Here is a 19,225-nt window from a genome sequence, read left to right on the forward strand (position 1 = left end):
AAGATACCAACCACTCATCAAATATTCTACCGCCGAGCAGTAATTCTAGTGTTATTATTATTATTATTGTTCCCAAGGTCGGTGGCGCATTAACAATATAAGGAATGTCTAACTATCTTAACGACGCCAATGTCTGTGGGCGGTTTCAGTTTCACCACTAAGCCTTTGGTGGTTTATTTGCCCGGTCGTTCCAATGCAAAAAAAAATATTGTATATTATAGAGACATTTTTATTTTACATTTACGATCGGTACAAATGTTTTTCAAAATAAAGATTTCGTCATATTCTTTATTCAAGAAGGCTCTTTTAATTTTTTTAGAGGTGTCATTTAAAAAAAAAAATTAAAACAACTGGTGCGGAATGTAGTTTGATTTACTTCTTTCTAGTTTCTATATCTGATTCTTTCCTCTACCTTAAGCTTGCGTGGAAGAGATCGCTGTTTTAGCGTCAAGGTCGCCTCTTGTGCAACTTTCTTAAACGTGACTAAACTATGTGTTTACTGGTGTACGACAAAGAGTATTTTGATTTTGATTTCGAGTTAACAAAGGAAATTTAAAAAGGTCACAGACAGAGTTACTTTCGCATTTATAATATTAGTAATGATTTATTATTTATTTTATTATTATTTTGGTTTCAGCTGAAACAGCACCATCGCCTTCAAACCTAAAACTAAACTTGGATGGCTACGATAATCGTCCACGATATAACTGGCAAGCGAATGAGCAAGCAACAAACAGCGCCCGAATCAGACTCGAACTGATTGAAAAGGCTATAGATTTACTAAAAACACAAGACACTAAACGAAACGACATCAATAACTGCCTTTATAAACGAGACAGTTCGATGAATAAACTCAATTGTGTCAAATATTTAGTCGACAAAAGCAAAGAGAGACGTAGTCAGAATCATTTCCCGAAGAATAACAAACATTATCAATACAATATACAGAAAGATTTTAATGAATACGACTCGGACGAAACGGATCTAACTAAAACGAATCTCAACAAATCATTTAGCAATCGAAGCAATTTCTCACAAGATTACTTGGACGTTGCAGATCTATTGCGAACGAACGCAGTTACAAAAGACGACAAAGCGAAGAAAAGGTACGTCCTTAAAAGTGTGAAAACGAAAAATAAATACAGTCGATTCGATTACGATTTATCTAGATTCAGAAAGTATAATCCGAGTTATGAAGTTAGGAGAAGTCGATCTGACTCGAATTCTGACTACAGTGCGTCCAGTGGATCACAGGAAGACGATCGAATGAGAAAAGAATCGCAGCGTGGTCACAAAACAGCTGATAAATCATTTGACATAGACAGCAGCGCAGAAATAAGTTCCGAAGAAATGCAAATTCAAAAAGTAAAGCCTAAAAAATTAACGCCTAAATTAAAAAAAACAATTCCCAAAGTGAAAAATGTCCAAATTCTATACATGCAAGGTCCGTCGAGGTTGTACCAAGAAGACAGTCGGAGAAGGTTACCGTACTTTTTTCCGAAAAGACTTCACTGGGACGAAAACGATATAAAGAGTTTGAGGAATTACTGGATCAATAGACCACAGGGTAAATATTCGGGTTATAGGATACCTTATTAATAAAATGTGTATTTAATTTCAAATTTCGTCTTTTATTTCGACGTAGCTGTTTGCTGTTATTGTCCGAAACTTGTAGAGTACGACAATGTACGTCTTTATAATGTCTAGTGCTTTTGTATAGACTCATTGAAAAAGGAGTTTCTTGTATTTTTATATTATAGTTATTGTCTTGTTTAGTTACTACATAACACTATATGCTGATTAATACTAAAGAGTCCTCTCCCAGTGACCCCCTCTAGCATAGCCTACTGGCGCACTGTCAAATATTATAAATCAGAGACAACGAGATTCAGACATAGACAATTTTTTTTTACTAATTATGATTATATTCCTAACAGTTATGAATTTTATAATTATAATTTTTCATTTATATTTCTCTCAAAACTACGACATTTACGAACCGTTTTGGAAATATATTGTTTTGGATGAGTTACTTGTTGTTTGATGCCATTTCATTAAACGAAGACAAAAAATTTAAAGTAGGTATTCTTTATATAATTTTTCTTTTCATAATTCACAGACGTGGTATTTGTACCAAACAACAACATCTACATATTAGGATTATTTATTGCAATATAATATTAACATGCAAAGTGCGCGTTGGACTATACGAGGGTCACATTTTCGTTCACTCAGAATGCGTGCCAGTTCTCTTTCCTTAATTATTGTTTTTATATAATTGATAGGCAAAGGTGCCATTTACACTGCCAAGAAATAACCATTCCTTACATCGTCCACCACTAAAACTATCGCAATGGTTACGAATGTATTTTTCTTGTCTGTCTGTCTGTCAAGAAATTCAACAAGCATTACAAATTACGCTGACAGAGACACGCCTTATGTCGTTCTTCTGAATTCTCGTCCGTCGTATGGCATCCCCTTTAACATCTCTCGCTTATAATCATAATTTAATTATGCATATTTATAATAAAACAACAAATAAATTGGAAAAAATATATAATCACTGAATAAAACAACGAAATATCAACAATCTAACGACCCTTAGTGTTATTTAAACGCGAAATTTATATAAACAGTGACAAATACTCCATAAAGAAAAAAAAAAACAAACAGGAAAAAATAGAATCTTTATTATCTACAATAAAGTAGGAATTAATACTTTGATAATGGCAATACCATTGCTATCGACGGAACACTACCAAAAGTTTCGACTACAATACCTCAGAGTTCCCATCGAATGGATTTTAGGACTGGCAACACTGTATTTCTAAACTTGACATTAGAATTGCCGCCAAAATAAAAATAAGAAATAGGTTAAGTATTATTTAAAATTATTAAACTATAAAAAAATTATATATTTATTTAGCAATGACAAGATAAATGGCTTCACAATATAAAGTGCAATATCATTTACAGAAACAATGTTCGATTCTATTATTCACAATCTGTCAAAATGACATCCCGTCACGAATCAAAAAAAAAAAATGGCCGACAACTATTTAAACTAAAGATTACGTAACAAAATTATTAAATTCAAGCGATTTATTATGAACAAACGCGTACTAAGTCGAAATAAGTTTTTAATAACCAATGTTATTCGTATTGTCGAACGAAATTATAAAAAAAACGGATTTTCTTAAAATGTTTTATAGCGGGTCTTTAGTTAAATAACGCTGTCTTCTTCTTTCGAATATCAGAACAACATTGACAGAACGAGTTAGATATGTTTTTAACTAAACGTCCACTATGAGAATGCAAATACATACAAAATAATATATTTGAATCGTGCGTCAGCTGAGATTGTGTACAAGAGAATCTAATAATATATATTTATTGTGGACAATTTTTCGGTTGAAAACGCTATAAATTTACTGAAAATTTTCAAATATCAATTAATCATTAACGGCCTCATTTATAAACGTATTCAGATAAACAATGTTTTGTGAAAGAAGAAACCATTGTTTAAGTAGACCCCCCATAAACATGTTATGGGTAAAGCCGTATAATTGTTTTTAATATTATTATTTTATATAAAAATAAATTCATTTATATACAATTAAAATCAATAACATTTCATCTATGACCAATATTTCTAAAAAAAAAAAAAAACATCGATAGCAATCAATCATAAAAAATCCAAGTTATGTGACGCCACAAAAGAGCTTCTAGAGTTGTCAATGTATTTTTAAATTTAAATTCACAGGAATTACTCAGATTAAAAATCCCATTCCACAACTCGAACTACTGAGGAACAAAGTAATCGCACCTCATTGGTCGATACGCGCGGCTAGATATAAGCGAAACGAAACCGTCATTTAAGACGATTCTAAGAAATGATTTAGCCAATGAAACTCACGCGAATTGACCAATGAGCGCATTAGGGCAATTTCCTTCGGTAGCTCATTTCGTGGAACAGACTCACGAATTTTGCATATCTATACTGAATTTATAATGTTGAAAAGATTGTTCGTAATCGTTCGATCTATTCGGGCGTCCTTGTAAAACAGCTTGTGTCATAGAAAACGATATCCTGTTTAAACAGTCGAAGCTTTCATAGCAAAATATATACTGGAATTAATTTCAAAGTTCTATTTTTAAACATAGCGCAGCACTATGAAAAGATTTTGCGAAATTTATTATATTTGACATAACGTTGAAAATTAACTCGCACATTTTTTTTTTAATTTTCCACTACAAATCGGACAACGGCACGACGTGTCATGCTTACTAAATTATAATGGTGAAATATATTTACATCAAACATAATGCAATAAGTGCATGTTGAATGCCAAATAATTAGTAAATTTACAGAATACGACGCCATCTTTGTAACGTGTTTTTCATACAAGATATAACCGTGAATAAAAGGGCCTATATCAATAATTCTTCCTTTTTGTAATTAGAATAGACAATGAACAGACTGTTTTATATAATATATATACTAGCTACCCGTTCCGGCTTTGCACGGGTGCAATAAAGGTCTGTATGTAACTTTTAGATTAAAAAACAAGCATTAAAAAAAACTTGTGTTTTCCCGGCTAGGAATTTGTAAATTCTCGGCTTTTCTCGACTCTAATATGCATGTATTATACATGTAAACCTTCCTCTTGAATCGCTCTGTCAATTGATGAAAACCGCACAAAAATGGGTTGCGTAGTTTAAAAGATCCAAGCGTACAGACGGTGGGAAGCGACTTTGTTCTATGCGTAATATTGTTAATAGGCAAAATGCAATTCACTCAAAAGTGTACTTAGACTGTTTTAGCACCGAGCCACGACTTAAACTGACGTATTGATTTAATAAATTTAAAGATAAATTATGATTGATTTAAATTGTATATAATAATTAATTTTATTATTTATTTTTATATAATTTAAATGTCTTTTTTATAATCCTATTTTAACCTCCAAGTAATATTTAATGGCAATATAATTCAATTATTACAAGAAAAAAACTTACGATTAAAAAAAAAAATTGGAGATTTCAATTCGAGTGTCTTAAATCAACCAAAGATTCATTCCGTAGAAAATGTAAACAAAAAAATAAAAAACAAAAATTTTTTTCAAAACTCTACGGACAGTTTTGTACAGAATTAAAATAATATATTTTTTTACAAATTTTAAAGATTTTTTTCTTTCTATTTTGTTTACATTTAATATGAAATGAATTAAAAAAATATATAACATATTCCATAGACAAATCACTTTAAGCTCAATTTACTGCGTATAATAAGCTAAAAATGATATATATATTTAAACATTTGGAAAGCGTAGGCGTGTTGAAATATGTCCTTCCGTCTGTGTGTCACTTAACTGCATATATACATACAGAGTAAAAATTATTTCTATAACAGTTGTTATTATTACATTTAAATGGTTGCTATGGCAACAGAGTTGTTTATGATAAGATTTAATTCAGACATTTTATTCAAATACGAAATATTAAAAGTATTATGTCCAAAAAATATATCAATCGAAATTGAATCCAAAGACAATTATAAAATTATAATAATAAATAATACGAGTATAGAACTATAACTCAATATATTTCAAAGACGTAATAACTACAAGTTAGTTAAATAACGCCATTTTATCTTTTTATGTTTCGAATTAAATTGTCATTAAGTTTAGTTTTACGCAGTTCTGAAGCGATATACACATTGGTAGGGTGAAAGCGGGGTGGCGCGGGCCGGGAGGGTATTATTTACACACGTAAAGAAGCCATTACTCGTATTATTTATGATATATATGTTACTGTAAAAGCTCGAACTAAGGTAAATCTTAATATTTTCCAGTAATACCTAAGATTTACCGACATGAATTGGTAAATGTAAGTATTTATTATAAGAGGACGACTTTTTCGGACTTTTAACATTCCAACCTAACCTAACCGAACATGTAAATCCTAAGAATCATGAAAAATTTAAAAGTTCGAATCCCAAAGTTTTATGGACATTTACCATTCACAATTGGTAAATCTTATGCTTTACTGGAAAATCTTAATATTTACCCGTAGTTCGAGCTTTTACAGTAACATATATATTTCATACTATGTGATCAAACTTTATTGCTCTGTAATATAATTCGTACGTAAGGTTACCAGACGTTCAGTTAAAACTCGGACACTTCGGTTTAAGATTAAAAATAAACTGTTGTAACATGTAACAAACTCAGAAACATGTATAGATCAAATAAATAATATTTAATTAAAAAAATAATATCCCTTTTTTAACTTTTGTTTACGTTTCCTATGTTGCTTAAAGGACATCTGGTAACCCTATATATATATATATAAATATAAAAAAAAATACGGTATTAACTAACCGGGTGTCATATGAAAATTAATCCTCGTAGTTTACAAAAAACGGGTATTTGAAAAGAGTATCTACTAGGTTCCTTTATTGGAATAGACTGCCTTATCCCGAGTTACGACGATTTAAACGAAAATATTATCAATTATATAATATATATATATTTAAACATAGTAATGTTGCAATAATAAGCATGCATTAAATTCAATTTAAACGACAGACAGAAAGACAGTTCAATAAACTAAATTTGGTCGATGTATTATTATTTTTAAGTGGCAACACTCAGTCTTTTTGGTAGAATATCCAGTTTAACAAGGCTTGCAACACCATCGCTAGCACGAAGCCCCCGAACAGGTCCCAGGAATGGCTCGACGTGGGGACCCTGCCTACGCTCTGCGGGCGGTACGTCGCGGTTCGCTGGCTCTCGGTCAACGACTCTACGTTCTTCGTCAAACGCTCCAACGCGATGCTCTGTTCGCGCAACGACGTGTCGATTGCGTACAGAGTCTGTTTTAATGTTCGTCTGAAACAAATGTTATATTAATAATACACATTCGACTAACTCTATATAACTACAATACAACGTTAAAGCTCGAAACGAAATAACAACATAGACATTGAATTTGACGCGATATCATTGGTCGAGATTTTGAGTGATCTATGTTTGTCATTATGGATTCGGGATAAAACGGCGTTTTGAATGTCAAAAGGTCGTAAGGCGCAGTAACAAAGGCTAATCCGAGATAAGAGTGTATATACTCATACTGAAAACTTCAAATGTCTCGTTTGTTAATAAGAATTTTTGACCAGAGTAGACACTACACGCCAGTCAGTATACCCGATTCCAACTAAAGAAGAAAATTATATAAACAAACCTTCGATTTACATATAACTCAATGCTAATAACTCTGCTATGTTATGCACTGCAAACATTTGTCCACTTAAATACTTACATACACTTTAACTTAATTCACACGAATCCACAGCGAACACTGCACGTTAAGATCTCGACCAATGAAGTCATCGATTCAAGGTCAAAGTTTATCTATAATTACTAGCCCTGCCATTAAAATGGACTGTCGTGGTATTACATATACAATAAATAATTTATTCAATGAAAATTAATCTTTATTGTTTATTGCATAGGGTTTAATTTCCAACTCACGTGGATGTCTTCGACCTTCTCGCCAGGTCGTCGTGGCTGTCCGAGTCGGTCCTCGGAGCCAGTTCCCGTATCCTCGCTTCGGGCGGCCCTCGCATCGGTATGTTCTTGATCGACGTTATTATGAAGTCATCTTCGTATTCAATCAATTCTTCTGGTTGCCATGGACTGAAAAAAAAAATACTGGGTAATTCTACTAATATATTGTCCGTCTATCGCAATCGAATCGAAACGAAATCGTTGACGTTCAGCCGTTTTCCTATTCCACTGACAAAACGATACATTTGAGGTTCGGTTGAAGTTTGATCGAAACATAATCTGGAGCGTTACATAAAATGTTTTTTTGGCTGACGAGCATATGGGCCATCTGATGGTAAGTGGTCACCCCCGCCCATAGACAATGGCGCTGTAAGAAATATTAACCAATCCCTACATCGCCGATGCGCCACCAACCTTTGGAGCTAAGATGTTATGTCCCTTGTGCCTGTAGTTACACTGGCTCACTCACCCTTCAAACCGGAACACAACAATACTGAGCACTGCTGTTTGGCGGTAGAATATCTGATGAATGCGTGGTACCTACCCATTGAAGGGGAATATTTAATAACAGTTCAATTACCTCGTGTTCGAATGGTTATATTTCCAGCACTGGTCTGTTATACCTGGAAGAGAAAAGAAAAAATATTCATTCAAACTGAACTTCCATGCGCTTGCAATCACAGCGATCGTCTCATGCAAGTGAAGGCGGTGAGGGAAAACATTAGGAAACATGCACGTGTCTAATTCCAATGAAATTCTGCATTGGGGCAGCGTGCTGGAATAATCTCCGAACCTTCTCCTCAAAAACGAGAGGAACCAGGCCCAGCAGTGGAACATTAACAGGGTGTCACTTTACTTGACTATACAGCATGTTAAATTATACAGCATGTTAAATTATAAACTGCTAAGCTATTCTGTAAAAAGATACTCGCAGAACTTAGATACTTGGGAACTAAGATGTTATGTCCCTTGACCCTATATTTACCTCACTTTATCAATCAACCTTCAAAGCGAAACACAACAATACTAAGCATTACTGTTTGATGGTAGAATATCTGGTGAGTGGTGGGTACCAACCTACCCAGAGGGGCTTGCACAAATTTCTAGTAATATGTTATACTGTGACCATCAAGAAGTAACAATACATATTTATTGAACAGAATCTGTCGTTGAACTTGTATAAAAGTATGTATGTATTTAGTGTATACCTTCTGGTGGACTGCTTCTAGAGTCCCGGTGGAACAGTCTCGGTATCCACGGCGCTAGAAGACTTCTCGCCCTAGCACGCTGTGCCTCCTCTATTATTGTCTTCTGTTCTGTAGCCACCACCTGAAGGAAATAAGAAATTATATCAGTTAATTTCACATAGCTCAAATAATCCTGTTAAATAAACGGATTCGGAGTATATGCCATGACGTTGGTCCTCTGCGAGGCGGATATACATGAAACAGGATTGGGGCAAGATGTTTTAAATTTAACAATTCAAGACAACACGTTATGAAACAAATCGTTTTTTAAATCAAAGTCACTCGAACACTTTAAATCAACCATCAGTTCGGAACGCACATTCTTCCGAGAAGAGTTGTTAAGAAACTCAAGTACTATTTTCCAGTTATTATTATTCTTCTGCCTGAGATTTATTAAACCCAGCCATATCACCAGGGTCTGCCTTCCGACTAAGTCTACTCCACTTTGCAAGGTCTTTAGTATCATTCTGTGTGAGTCCATGGGCTCTCATGTCATGTTTCGCGACATCCAGCCGCTTCATTGGGCTAGTTACAGGTAGAAATATATCAAGGCACTCTATCCCGACATAGTCCTTAAGTTGCCGCGCGACATGGCCATACCACCTCATACGACATTCTCGGAGCTTATCCGCTACGTCACGGACCCCGATACTGCCTCGGATGTATGAGTTGCGTATGCGGTCGCCCGCGTTACGCCGCACATCCACCTCAGCATTTTCATCTCCGTGACGTGTCGAGATAGTGCTGGCCAGCATTTTCCACCTATTATTGCTTAAGTATTGTATAATATTCACCTGGTCTTCATTATGGATCGCCTCGGAGACCTTAATCCAGAGTCTCTGCGACTCCCACTCCTGCTGTCTGTCTATCTTGACGAGAAATCTCGGCAACCTTTGCTCCTTCAATATCCCAACGTCGAGAAGGTTCGATTCTTCCTGAAACGTAATATAAATACACGTCACAATACACGTCTGATATCTCATCATAGATACCAGTAGTATAAAAACATCCATATAAATATACTACGCGCTAGATACGTCATATCCAGAGCGTAGTACAAACACAAATACATTTTTTCACGCGATTAAATACTTAGCTAACATTATTGTATACCACTCCAGAAATAAAACATATTCAAAGTCGACGCTATCCTACAAACTGTCAATAACCGAAATATCGTTGCACAACGTTGAACGAAACGCATAAGCGCCTTGAAATTCCCATCGCTTAAGACGCTGCGGTCGCGGGAAAACTATTATTTTTAAGCGATCTAACGCTGTATGTTTTTATAGTTCGATTAGATGACACAATGAAGACTTATCGCTGCAGCGAACCTCAAACTCTTACCAGAATTAAAACAAATCGTTTTGATGAACGTTGAGCCACTGCTGAACGTCCATGATGACATGTCCAATAAATATTGCTAGATACACAGATTTTGCCAAATGCAGGTTACCTCACGATGTTTTCCTTCACCGAGCACGAGATTTGTAAACACAAAATACATTACATACATTTTACATTACATTAGCAGCCTGTAAATTTCCCACTGCTGGGCTAAGGCCTCCTCTCCCTTTGAAGTGAAGGTTTTGGAGCATATTCGACCACGCTGCTCCACTCCTTGGTGGAACACACATGTGGTAGAATTTCGTTGAAATTAGACACACGCAGGTTTCCTCACGATGTTTTCCTTCACCGCCGAGCACGAGATGAATTATAAACACAACATAATCACATGAAAATTCGGAGATCGGAGAAAATTTGTCCAAGTTTGAAGACGCGATCTTCGGTTATGATCGTGAATCTTGTCGATCTTGCCACTGGACGAATTTCACAATATTTCTTCATTGAGAATTGAAAAGACACGCTATTTTTAATAATTATTGATGCAGCTATTAATTGTGCTCTAATATATATGCTACATTCCAATGGAAGGAGGAGCAAAGACAAACAAACCTTTGATTTACATTTCCATCCAACTTGCTCCTAACTCGGCTATATTACACACAACAAACAGTTCTCGATTAATATATCTTTATTTATAATACAACACTTAACTACTTATTTCCACTTTAATTTTACTTCCAAAATTCCGATAACTTTAGTGACGTCACGGATCGACAACGAACTGTTATAGCCGTACTCAGTAAGTGGTAACGCTGAGCCACTGGGTTGCAGCTGCAATGTCAGCAGTATAGGCAGGAGGGACAGTAGTAGGGCTCAGCATCAGATTAGTTCTCTTCCAACTTACAACCGTGACGGCTGCCTAAAGATTCTATTTCTTACTTTAATTCTATATCTTATTTTAATTCTATATCCAATAAATATTAAATAAATGTTTAATTCTATTTCATTTCTTTTTTTTTTTAAACTGATTGAAGAGGGCCGATTTAACAGAACGTCACAGATGTTTTATTAAATCTCGACCAATGACGTCACGTAATTTCAAGGTCACCGTTGATAATTTATCTTTAATCCTTCCATTGGAATCGGCTACGTATACACACGTTATTCAATCAGTCAGTCTGCCTTCCTGCTACGAAAAAAAAGGACATACCCCTGTTTTCTTATCCTTAATGTCGATCTTTCCATCCCAGTAACCCTCGACCGTCGCGACGGTATCTTTCCCGCGTTTTATTCTACCCGATATGGCGTTCGTCTGATCAGCACCGCCGAGGAAAGACTGAGAACAAGAGATATTTTATTACAATTTTAAAAAGCATCCTTACATCAGGTGAGACAAAAATCACGCCGACGTACGATCAAGCGATCCTGTTTCGACCCCTGAAGAGACGGACAGGCATACACTGGTTTTTTAATAGATATTCTGGTGCAATAAGCAATGGCGAGTCTCACATGGGGTATGTGAGACTACTTCCAGAGGAAAAAGGGGAAACAATAAGGATTGGGTATGCAATGTAATGTCTTAATTTTTTTTTTGACAATTTAGATAATTATGTTCTGAGTGATTTTCGTCAAAGTGGCCCAATGACCTTGAGGACTGAAAAGACATATCACAGCGCACTAATTTGTCCGCAAACAGTGCACTATTTATTCCGTAACTATCGTTATCCGACGAGAAGGTGAATCCGACTCGAGCGGACAGACTTTAAGGAAAGGACCGACATGAACTGCCCTTCACGCGCTTTCCGAGGCGCGAGTGTGTGAATCCTTTAATATCTCGACCCGACCCGGATTCCAAGCCTCTCGATATCTGCGGCCTTATAACTAAACCACTACAAAAAAAAAAAACGAAGAACAGTATTTCAAGGTCAAATATTTCGAAAGTAAACGTCACAGATAAAATAAGTCGTTATTAATAGAATAAACATACCCTCAATTTGAACTCGACGTCCGCCTGGTATCCCGTTTCTTGACATATTATATGTATCTAAAAAAAAAAAAGATATGTTCGTTTAAAATTAGAACAATCATGGAAACGGAAGTCTTAAAATATTCCTTCTTAAACGCATCTCAAATGTGCGTTGGTTTTTCTTATTATATTATATAGGTAAGCGATCGAGCAAATGGGCCACCTGATGCTAAGCGATCACCACCGCCCATAGACAATGGCGTTGTAAGAGATATTAATCACTGGGAACTAAGATGTTACGTCCCTTGTGCCTGTGGTTACACTGTCTCACTCACCCTTCAAACAGGAACACAGCAGTACTCTTTATTGCAACACAACAGTACTGCTGTTTGGAGGTAGAATATCTGACGAGTGGGTGGTACCTACCCAGACATGCTTGCACAAAGCCCTAGTAAATGATCAATTCTAAAATAAAACAAACGCCAAGGTACATTCATCCTGAGTGCTATAATACTCCAGCCATTAAATACTATACATTTGCAAATGAACCGTGAAGGCTGATTTTTAGGTATATTGTAGGGGGGGGGGGGTGTTAGAAGAGGCTAACTTGAAAGTGTCGAACAAACTCGATTTTCTATATGCGTTCGCCGCCATCTTGAAAAAGGGGTTGTATCTCGTTTTTTTGCGAAATCTCGGCTGTTCGTCGTGATACGAGAATTATGATAAGATTTATTTTTGTTCTCGGCTCCATTTTTTTAAATATGGTATAAATTATATTGATGTCATACAATTTATTTTATTAATAAATTTTACCCATGCGAAGTCGGGGCGGATTACTAGTAGTACATAAGCGTGGTAAAACAAAAATAATTTATACTCATTTTGTAAAGGTTAAAGTAACTCTGTTTGTTACGCTTACAAGGCCAAAGCACTGAAGCGATTTTGATAAAGTTTTATATGAAGCGAGCTTGATCCTCAAGAAAGGACATAGGTTACTTTTTTATACCTAAAACCTAGAACCTAGAACTTAACACGCGGCCGAAATCAAATTATCCATATAACGAGACTTCAATAAATATTTTCTCATTTCGTTGTTACATATACATATACTAATAGAAATAGCATACAAACAGACAAGCAAAATAAAATACATCTTTGTTAAAGTCGCTTAAAAAAACAAATGAATAAAATAAATTTAAAATATTTAAAAAAAAATACTAATATAATTAAAAAAAAAAACAAAAATGTGTGCCGCCCCCGGGTGGGCTCGAACCACCAACCTTTCGGTTAACAGCCGAACGCGCTAGCCAATTGCGCCACGGAGGCGATGGGAGATCTTGCGAAATAGAGCACCGCGTTACACAACACGTAATGTAACGCGGTTTTCTACTGTGGAGACGCGTCACGTACTACGTACTTTCTAGAACTTTGTATTGTATTCGACGTCTTTTAAAACATTAAAGGTGTTCTTGTTTTAAATAACTAGTTTTCTATACGTAATACGTTCGAGTATGTATATAATTCATTTTAAAATTATTTTAATCGACTTTAAAAATGAAAAGGTTCAATGTTAAAATTATACTTTATTATAAAGGAAATTTTAATTTTTATATTTTCTCCGGATATAAGTTCATCATATATATTCGGGTTTGCGTAAATACTTTTTTTTATTCGACAGTTTTATTCTGGAATGATTTAGTTTAGATCTCAATTTGTTTTTTTTTTATAGTGTTTTCAATTTCATCTGAATTAGAGATTACATTTTTATTGGATATTCTATTATTATTACAAATAATATGTCTACATAAAATCTTTTATTTATTGAATTTATAATGGCGCGTTGTAAAATTGTGCGTGAATCTTTATGTTGCGCGCGCACATTGTGACGTCATAACTATGCTGAAGTCGCTCGCTAAACCGACATTTAAGTGTCACGTCGCTCACAATAGACAACTTCACACCTTATTTTATTTTACAGTTTATTCTATTACAAATTTAAATTGTGACTGTTTAAATTTATTAGATTTTTTTTCGTAATTGCTTTTTTGCGTGCAACTATTTTTAATAACCCCAAAGAAGTATAACTACACGCGCGTACATTGCTTTTTTAATTAATTCATGCCTACAGCCAAAGGTCCAAAATAAATTATTTACTTACAATATAGATCTATGACTTGGAAACCATACTCTACATCAATACAAGATTATCAACTATTTTCGTCCAGAAAATCAGCCGTTACAGGTTCAAATCTAAATTTTCCATCCATCTGAAGCATTCGACTATAAGGGTCGTGTTTTGACCAAGATAAAAGCTTCGACCTTCACTGACCTTGCCCCCGAGTTCCATGCTCAGGGTTCCAATCACGATACCCTTGCAATGCGCGTACGGAGCTGTAGTTATGTACGTCTCCCCCCAGTTTAGGAGATGTATCCGCGCGCAGCCTTCCAAAATGGCCGACGTTGAATTACCTGAAAATATAAACGATAAAATTTAATATCATATTTTTTTTGTCAACGGTACTTTTCATTTTATTTATTTTTATTCTGCACACAAGAATAAGCATGCCTTCCAAAATGTATTAAATACACAAAAACTTTTTTGACATGTTTTCAGATATCACCCAGTCAAAATATATTCTACCGCTAAACAGTAATTAGTACAGCTGTGTTTCAGTTTGAAGGGTGCGTGAGCCAGTGTAACTATAGCCACAAGGGACATAACATTTTAGTTCCCAAGGTTGGTGGCGCATTGGTGATGAAGTGTCTATGGAGGGTTGTGACCACTTATCTTAACGGTGGCAAAATGTCCCGTCCGCCTATTTATGTCAAAAAAAAGGTCCAAAAACAACAACTTCCAGAATTCTAGCTGAGAACTTCTCTAAAAGCGTAATAACTTCCACGAATCTAGCCCGAGACCTGAAGATATTCAGCCAAAATATTATAACTTTAATCTTACCATAAAACTTAGACCTCGCCAGGAGACTGCCCTCTATGACGAAACCCTCCTTCCTATTGGATATATAAAAAGCTGAGACCGGTGGGTGGTGGGATACCTGGAAATTAGAAAACAATATTCTGACATCAATAATCGAGAATTTGATGCTTCTTCATGAAAATTCTATTCAAATCATGCAATGTTTGTCATCATTTCAACTTTCACGTAGAGGACTGATTATCCTTTTCACAGGATAGCCAGTACCTGATCTATATTTCGTTTGATGACTATGTTAATACAAACTGAGACCTATATTGCCCTAGATCAAATATTAATTTGGGGAAAATAATGTAAATAATGAGAATTAGTGTTACTTTTCGAACGTCATAGTCAAGCTGTCAGATTGCTTTTAAATATATTCACTTTTGGCGGGAAATACGGTCATTGTCATGCTGTTTTTGTAATAATATTCGTAAACCAGATATTAATAAAAGTATTTTGTTATTAATTTTTATTATTTCATATTCTTGTAATTAATTTACCAAAAGTATTTTAATTTGTTATATAAATTCAAGGAATCAAAACATCAACGAATGTTCTAGAAAAGTCGACATTGTTTTCTCAGTTCAAGGTCACTAGAATAGCTTTGGATTCGGTCTGCTGATACAGTCAGTCCATCAGAGAGCTTGGTAACCTAATCATTGAAAGTAAAAATTTGTGTAGTTGTTAACGTCGCAGTGCTGCACTATAACCTCCTCTCCCCTTTGAGAAGGCAGAGAGCAGGATACTCGTGGCACTCATCCACCACGTGCAGGTTTCCTAACGATGTTTCCTTCACCCAGCATATTAATTCAGTAGTGCTTAATCCGGGACTCAGAGACATTGGTTAATGCGCCATCTTTGAACGAATATATGAATCGCGACAAAACTTAATGTGAGTCGGACTAGCGTACGAAGTGTTCCGTACCATTATCTATAAAACCGGCAAAAAATCAATTTTGTTGTATCCCCTAAAATATTTATTTTATCCTGTTTTTTAAAGTATTTCTTGTTATAGCAGCAACAAAAATATATCATCTGTGAAAATTTCAAGTGTCTAACTGTAATGGTTCATGAGATACAGCCTGTTGACTGACGGACAGCGGAGTCTTAGCAATAGGGTCCCGTTTTGGGCACGGAACCCTAAAAGTATATTCACCTGTTCAGAAACGTAATAAGTGTATGTTTCATTGTTCCTGTGTCGCCAGCAACACCTGAACGTCTCACCCAGAACTGGGTTGTAGGGCTTCTTCAAACCTTTCGGTTTCCGGTAAAGCCCAGACAGATACCATCTTAGTACCCCTTTAAATCTTTGGTATGGATCTTCTAAGGATTGCGCTCTGCAAGATAACGAACAAAAATGTAATGGTGGTATCACACGGTACGTCCTCGGTTATTCTCGGTATTAATCTACATTCCAACCCAGTGGTAGTTTTTAATTTAAATTTAATCGTGTAACATGCCAAAAATTGCTTACAAAGAACTAACTTAAATGATGATTTTTTTCATTAATATTTATTCGACAATTTTCATTTTAAAAATTCTGGTACACTCAAGAGGTTTAAAAGGCCAAGGAGACAACTTACTGTGCCAACAAGTCCGCGTGATAATAATTATCAGATAGCTTATCGAGGAAGGATCTGGGTTCCAAAATGAACGTCGGGAGAACCACTTTCGACAGATCCATTCCGGGTCTCACTTGCTTCAAGAGGAACCATAGTAACGATTTGTTTTCCTCGGCTACTTCTTCAACCAGCTCACCTGCCTGGAATTACAAACGAATATCTATTAACACCGACGACCGCCCACGGCTTTCGCAACAGTACTGCTTAAGAGACCATTCCACGAGACGAGCTCCCATAGGAACTTATCGCGTGCGCTTATTGGTTGATGCGCGTGACCTTGGAATTGTCTAGCCGCGCGTCGACCAATGAGGTGCGATTATTTCGTTCCCTGGTTCAACTCGTGGAATTGACTAAGTATTGCTGTTTGGCGGTACAATATCTACGAACTACCAAGTAATTAGTATAAGTTTAGATTAATTCATTATTGATAGTACTACAAACCACTCCAATTTCAATATCCGGATCTTCAACGTAGAAGCTCTCTATCCTAGCGATGATGTCTTCCTTCTTGAGCCCCTGGTCGTCCGTATTCTGGCTGTCTTGCATCCCTGGTCTCGAACCCTCGCTGTCCGTGTCTGACGCTGCACCTGCTAATTCTGTTGGAATGTGCTGGGTATTAACTACAGGAATCTAGCTGATCTAGTCATCATATTTAGCGAACACACACTCAGACGATATATTAGCTGAAGGGAAATATTTAACAGGACACGTATTAGCTGATGGATTTACGGAAACTTATTTAAGCTAGCTGTCGTCCGCGGTTTCGTAGGTGTTAGGTATAAAGTAGGTAGTCTATGTCCTTCCTGATGGTTCAAGATTGCTTTCATATCAATTTTCATCAAATTCGATTCAGTTTGGCTGTGAAATCGTAACAGACAGAGTTACTTTCGCATTTATAATATTAGTATAAACAATATTACATCACTGAACTGGTGGTCACCAACTTCAATCAATAACACGTTTATTTTATTTTCTCTTGTACGCTACAGTACTTTTAAAATGTCATCAAAACACGTATACCTCTAAATACGTACGTAGTACGCTTAGATCTTTTAAACTACGCAACGGGTTTCAATGCGGTTTCCATCAATAAACAGAGCGAGTCAAGAGGAAGGTGTACATGTTCAATACAATTTCAATCATATTACAATTGATAAAAGAAGAGAATTTCGACTTTCCAAATCGGAAAAAAACTAATATTTCTTTGAATGTTTGTTCTTCAATCTTAAAGTTGTATATTGACGCTTACCGTTCTTGTGTGAAGGATTTAATTATAAACACAAATTAAGCACGTGAAAATTCAGTACTAGCCTTAGCCTCACGCGTTCTTCAACAGCCATTAAATTGTTTCCATAATATTAATAAAATATATAAGAATAATGTTTATTATAAATTTGCTTAAGAGCCCTTCACATATTAACCAACGATTGCGTGTTCAAATCCAGGCAAGCACCAGCGAATTTTCATGTGCTTAATTTATGTTTACGTGAAGAAACATGCATGTGTCCAATTTCAACGAAATTCTGACACATGTGAGTCTACCAACCCGTATTGGCCGGCTCCAAAGCCGCGTAGTGAAATATGCTCCTAACCTTCTCCTCAAATGGAGAGGCCTTAGCCTAGCAGTGGGAAATTTACAGGCTTTACAAGTTGATGTGTTGATATGAACCCTTCGCCTTGCATTGTCAATATGAGGCCAAACCCTTGAACAACTAACACCTTAATCCAACCACAGAGTAGTTAACAAATAAACAACTTTAACCTTGCATTGACGCGATACAATGGTCTAGATCTTGAATAATCTAGACAATCATCCTACAGAATTGTTATCGGAACTTTGGAAGCAAAATTAAATTGTATATAAGTAGTTAAGTGCAATAGTGTTGTATTATAAATAGAGATATATTAATCAAGAACTGTTTGTATATAGCTCAGCTATTAGAAAATCGCCTGGAAGTTAAAGTATAATGTTAAATAACAGGATTGTAAATCTTTTAGAGAGCGCCATATTGAATTTGGTGAGACGTCATAACCTTAAAGGTTGATACCTAATTCTATATACTGTACTACCAAATCTACTTGATACATGTTTTTTTTATAATATAGGTAGAAAAACGGACAAATGGACCTGATCCTCGTTCCCCATGGACATTGCATCGCCAATGCGACACCGACATTGTGCTAAGATGTTATGTGCCTTGTGCTGCAACACAAGTAACTCATCCTTCAAACCGTAACACAACAGACCACAGTATTGGTTGTGTTTGTGTATGTAACAAGACACATCTTTATTCCCAAGGGCATCCTTACGTTACAATTTTCGCCATTACGGTCTACTATAAGCCGCTTGAAAGAACTTCGTTCCAAATAATAGTTTAAAAAACTAAAAAACACGCTTTTAGCACGCACTAAAAATTACAAAAGCAAACCCTTTCATTTGATACCTATATCATGGGGGTGCATTTCAAACAGCCAGTCCGCCATCTTGGGGAGGC

The 19,225-nt window shown here is 35.7% G+C and overlaps 1 protein-coding gene and 1 non-coding gene across 2 annotated transcripts in view; both read right to left on the reverse strand.

The window, feature by feature from the left end:
- Positions 1-6,463: 6,463 nt before the first annotated feature.
- Positions 6,464-19,225, reverse strand: part of Orp8 (Oxysterol-binding protein-related protein 8) — a 42,023-nt gene continuing 29,261 nt past the window's right edge. The window contains exons 9-20 of the mRNA XM_026629421.2: positions 17,172-17,326; positions 16,692-16,870; positions 16,265-16,445; positions 15,088-15,184; positions 14,461-14,600; positions 12,153-12,209; positions 11,376-11,501; positions 9,613-9,753; positions 8,780-8,900; positions 8,152-8,194; positions 7,536-7,700; positions 6,464-6,893 (exon numbers count right to left, since the gene is read on the reverse strand). Of these exons, the coding sequence (XP_026485206.1) occupies positions 6,653-6,893; positions 7,536-7,700; positions 8,152-8,194; positions 8,780-8,900; positions 9,613-9,753; positions 11,376-11,501; positions 12,153-12,209; positions 14,461-14,600; positions 15,088-15,184; positions 16,265-16,445; positions 16,692-16,870; positions 17,172-17,326 (1,646 nt within the window). The 3' untranslated portion in view covers positions 6,464-6,652. The remainder of the gene's footprint in view (positions 6,894-7,535; positions 7,701-8,151; positions 8,195-8,779; positions 8,901-9,612; positions 9,754-11,375; positions 11,502-12,152; positions 12,210-14,460; positions 14,601-15,087; positions 15,185-16,264; positions 16,446-16,691; positions 16,871-17,171; positions 17,327-19,225) is intronic.
- Trnan-guu (transfer RNA asparagine (anticodon GUU)) lies at positions 13,384-13,457 on the reverse strand. The gene has a single exon. It is a non-coding gene; the product is annotated as a tRNA-Asn (tRNA).

This window comes from Vanessa tameamea, chromosome 31 (genome assembly GCF_037043105.1).
Source record: "Vanessa tameamea isolate UH-Manoa-2023 chromosome 31, ilVanTame1 primary haplotype, whole genome shotgun sequence".
In the NCBI taxonomy this organism is placed as follows: Eukaryota; Metazoa; Arthropoda; class Insecta; order Lepidoptera; family Nymphalidae; genus Vanessa; species Vanessa tameamea.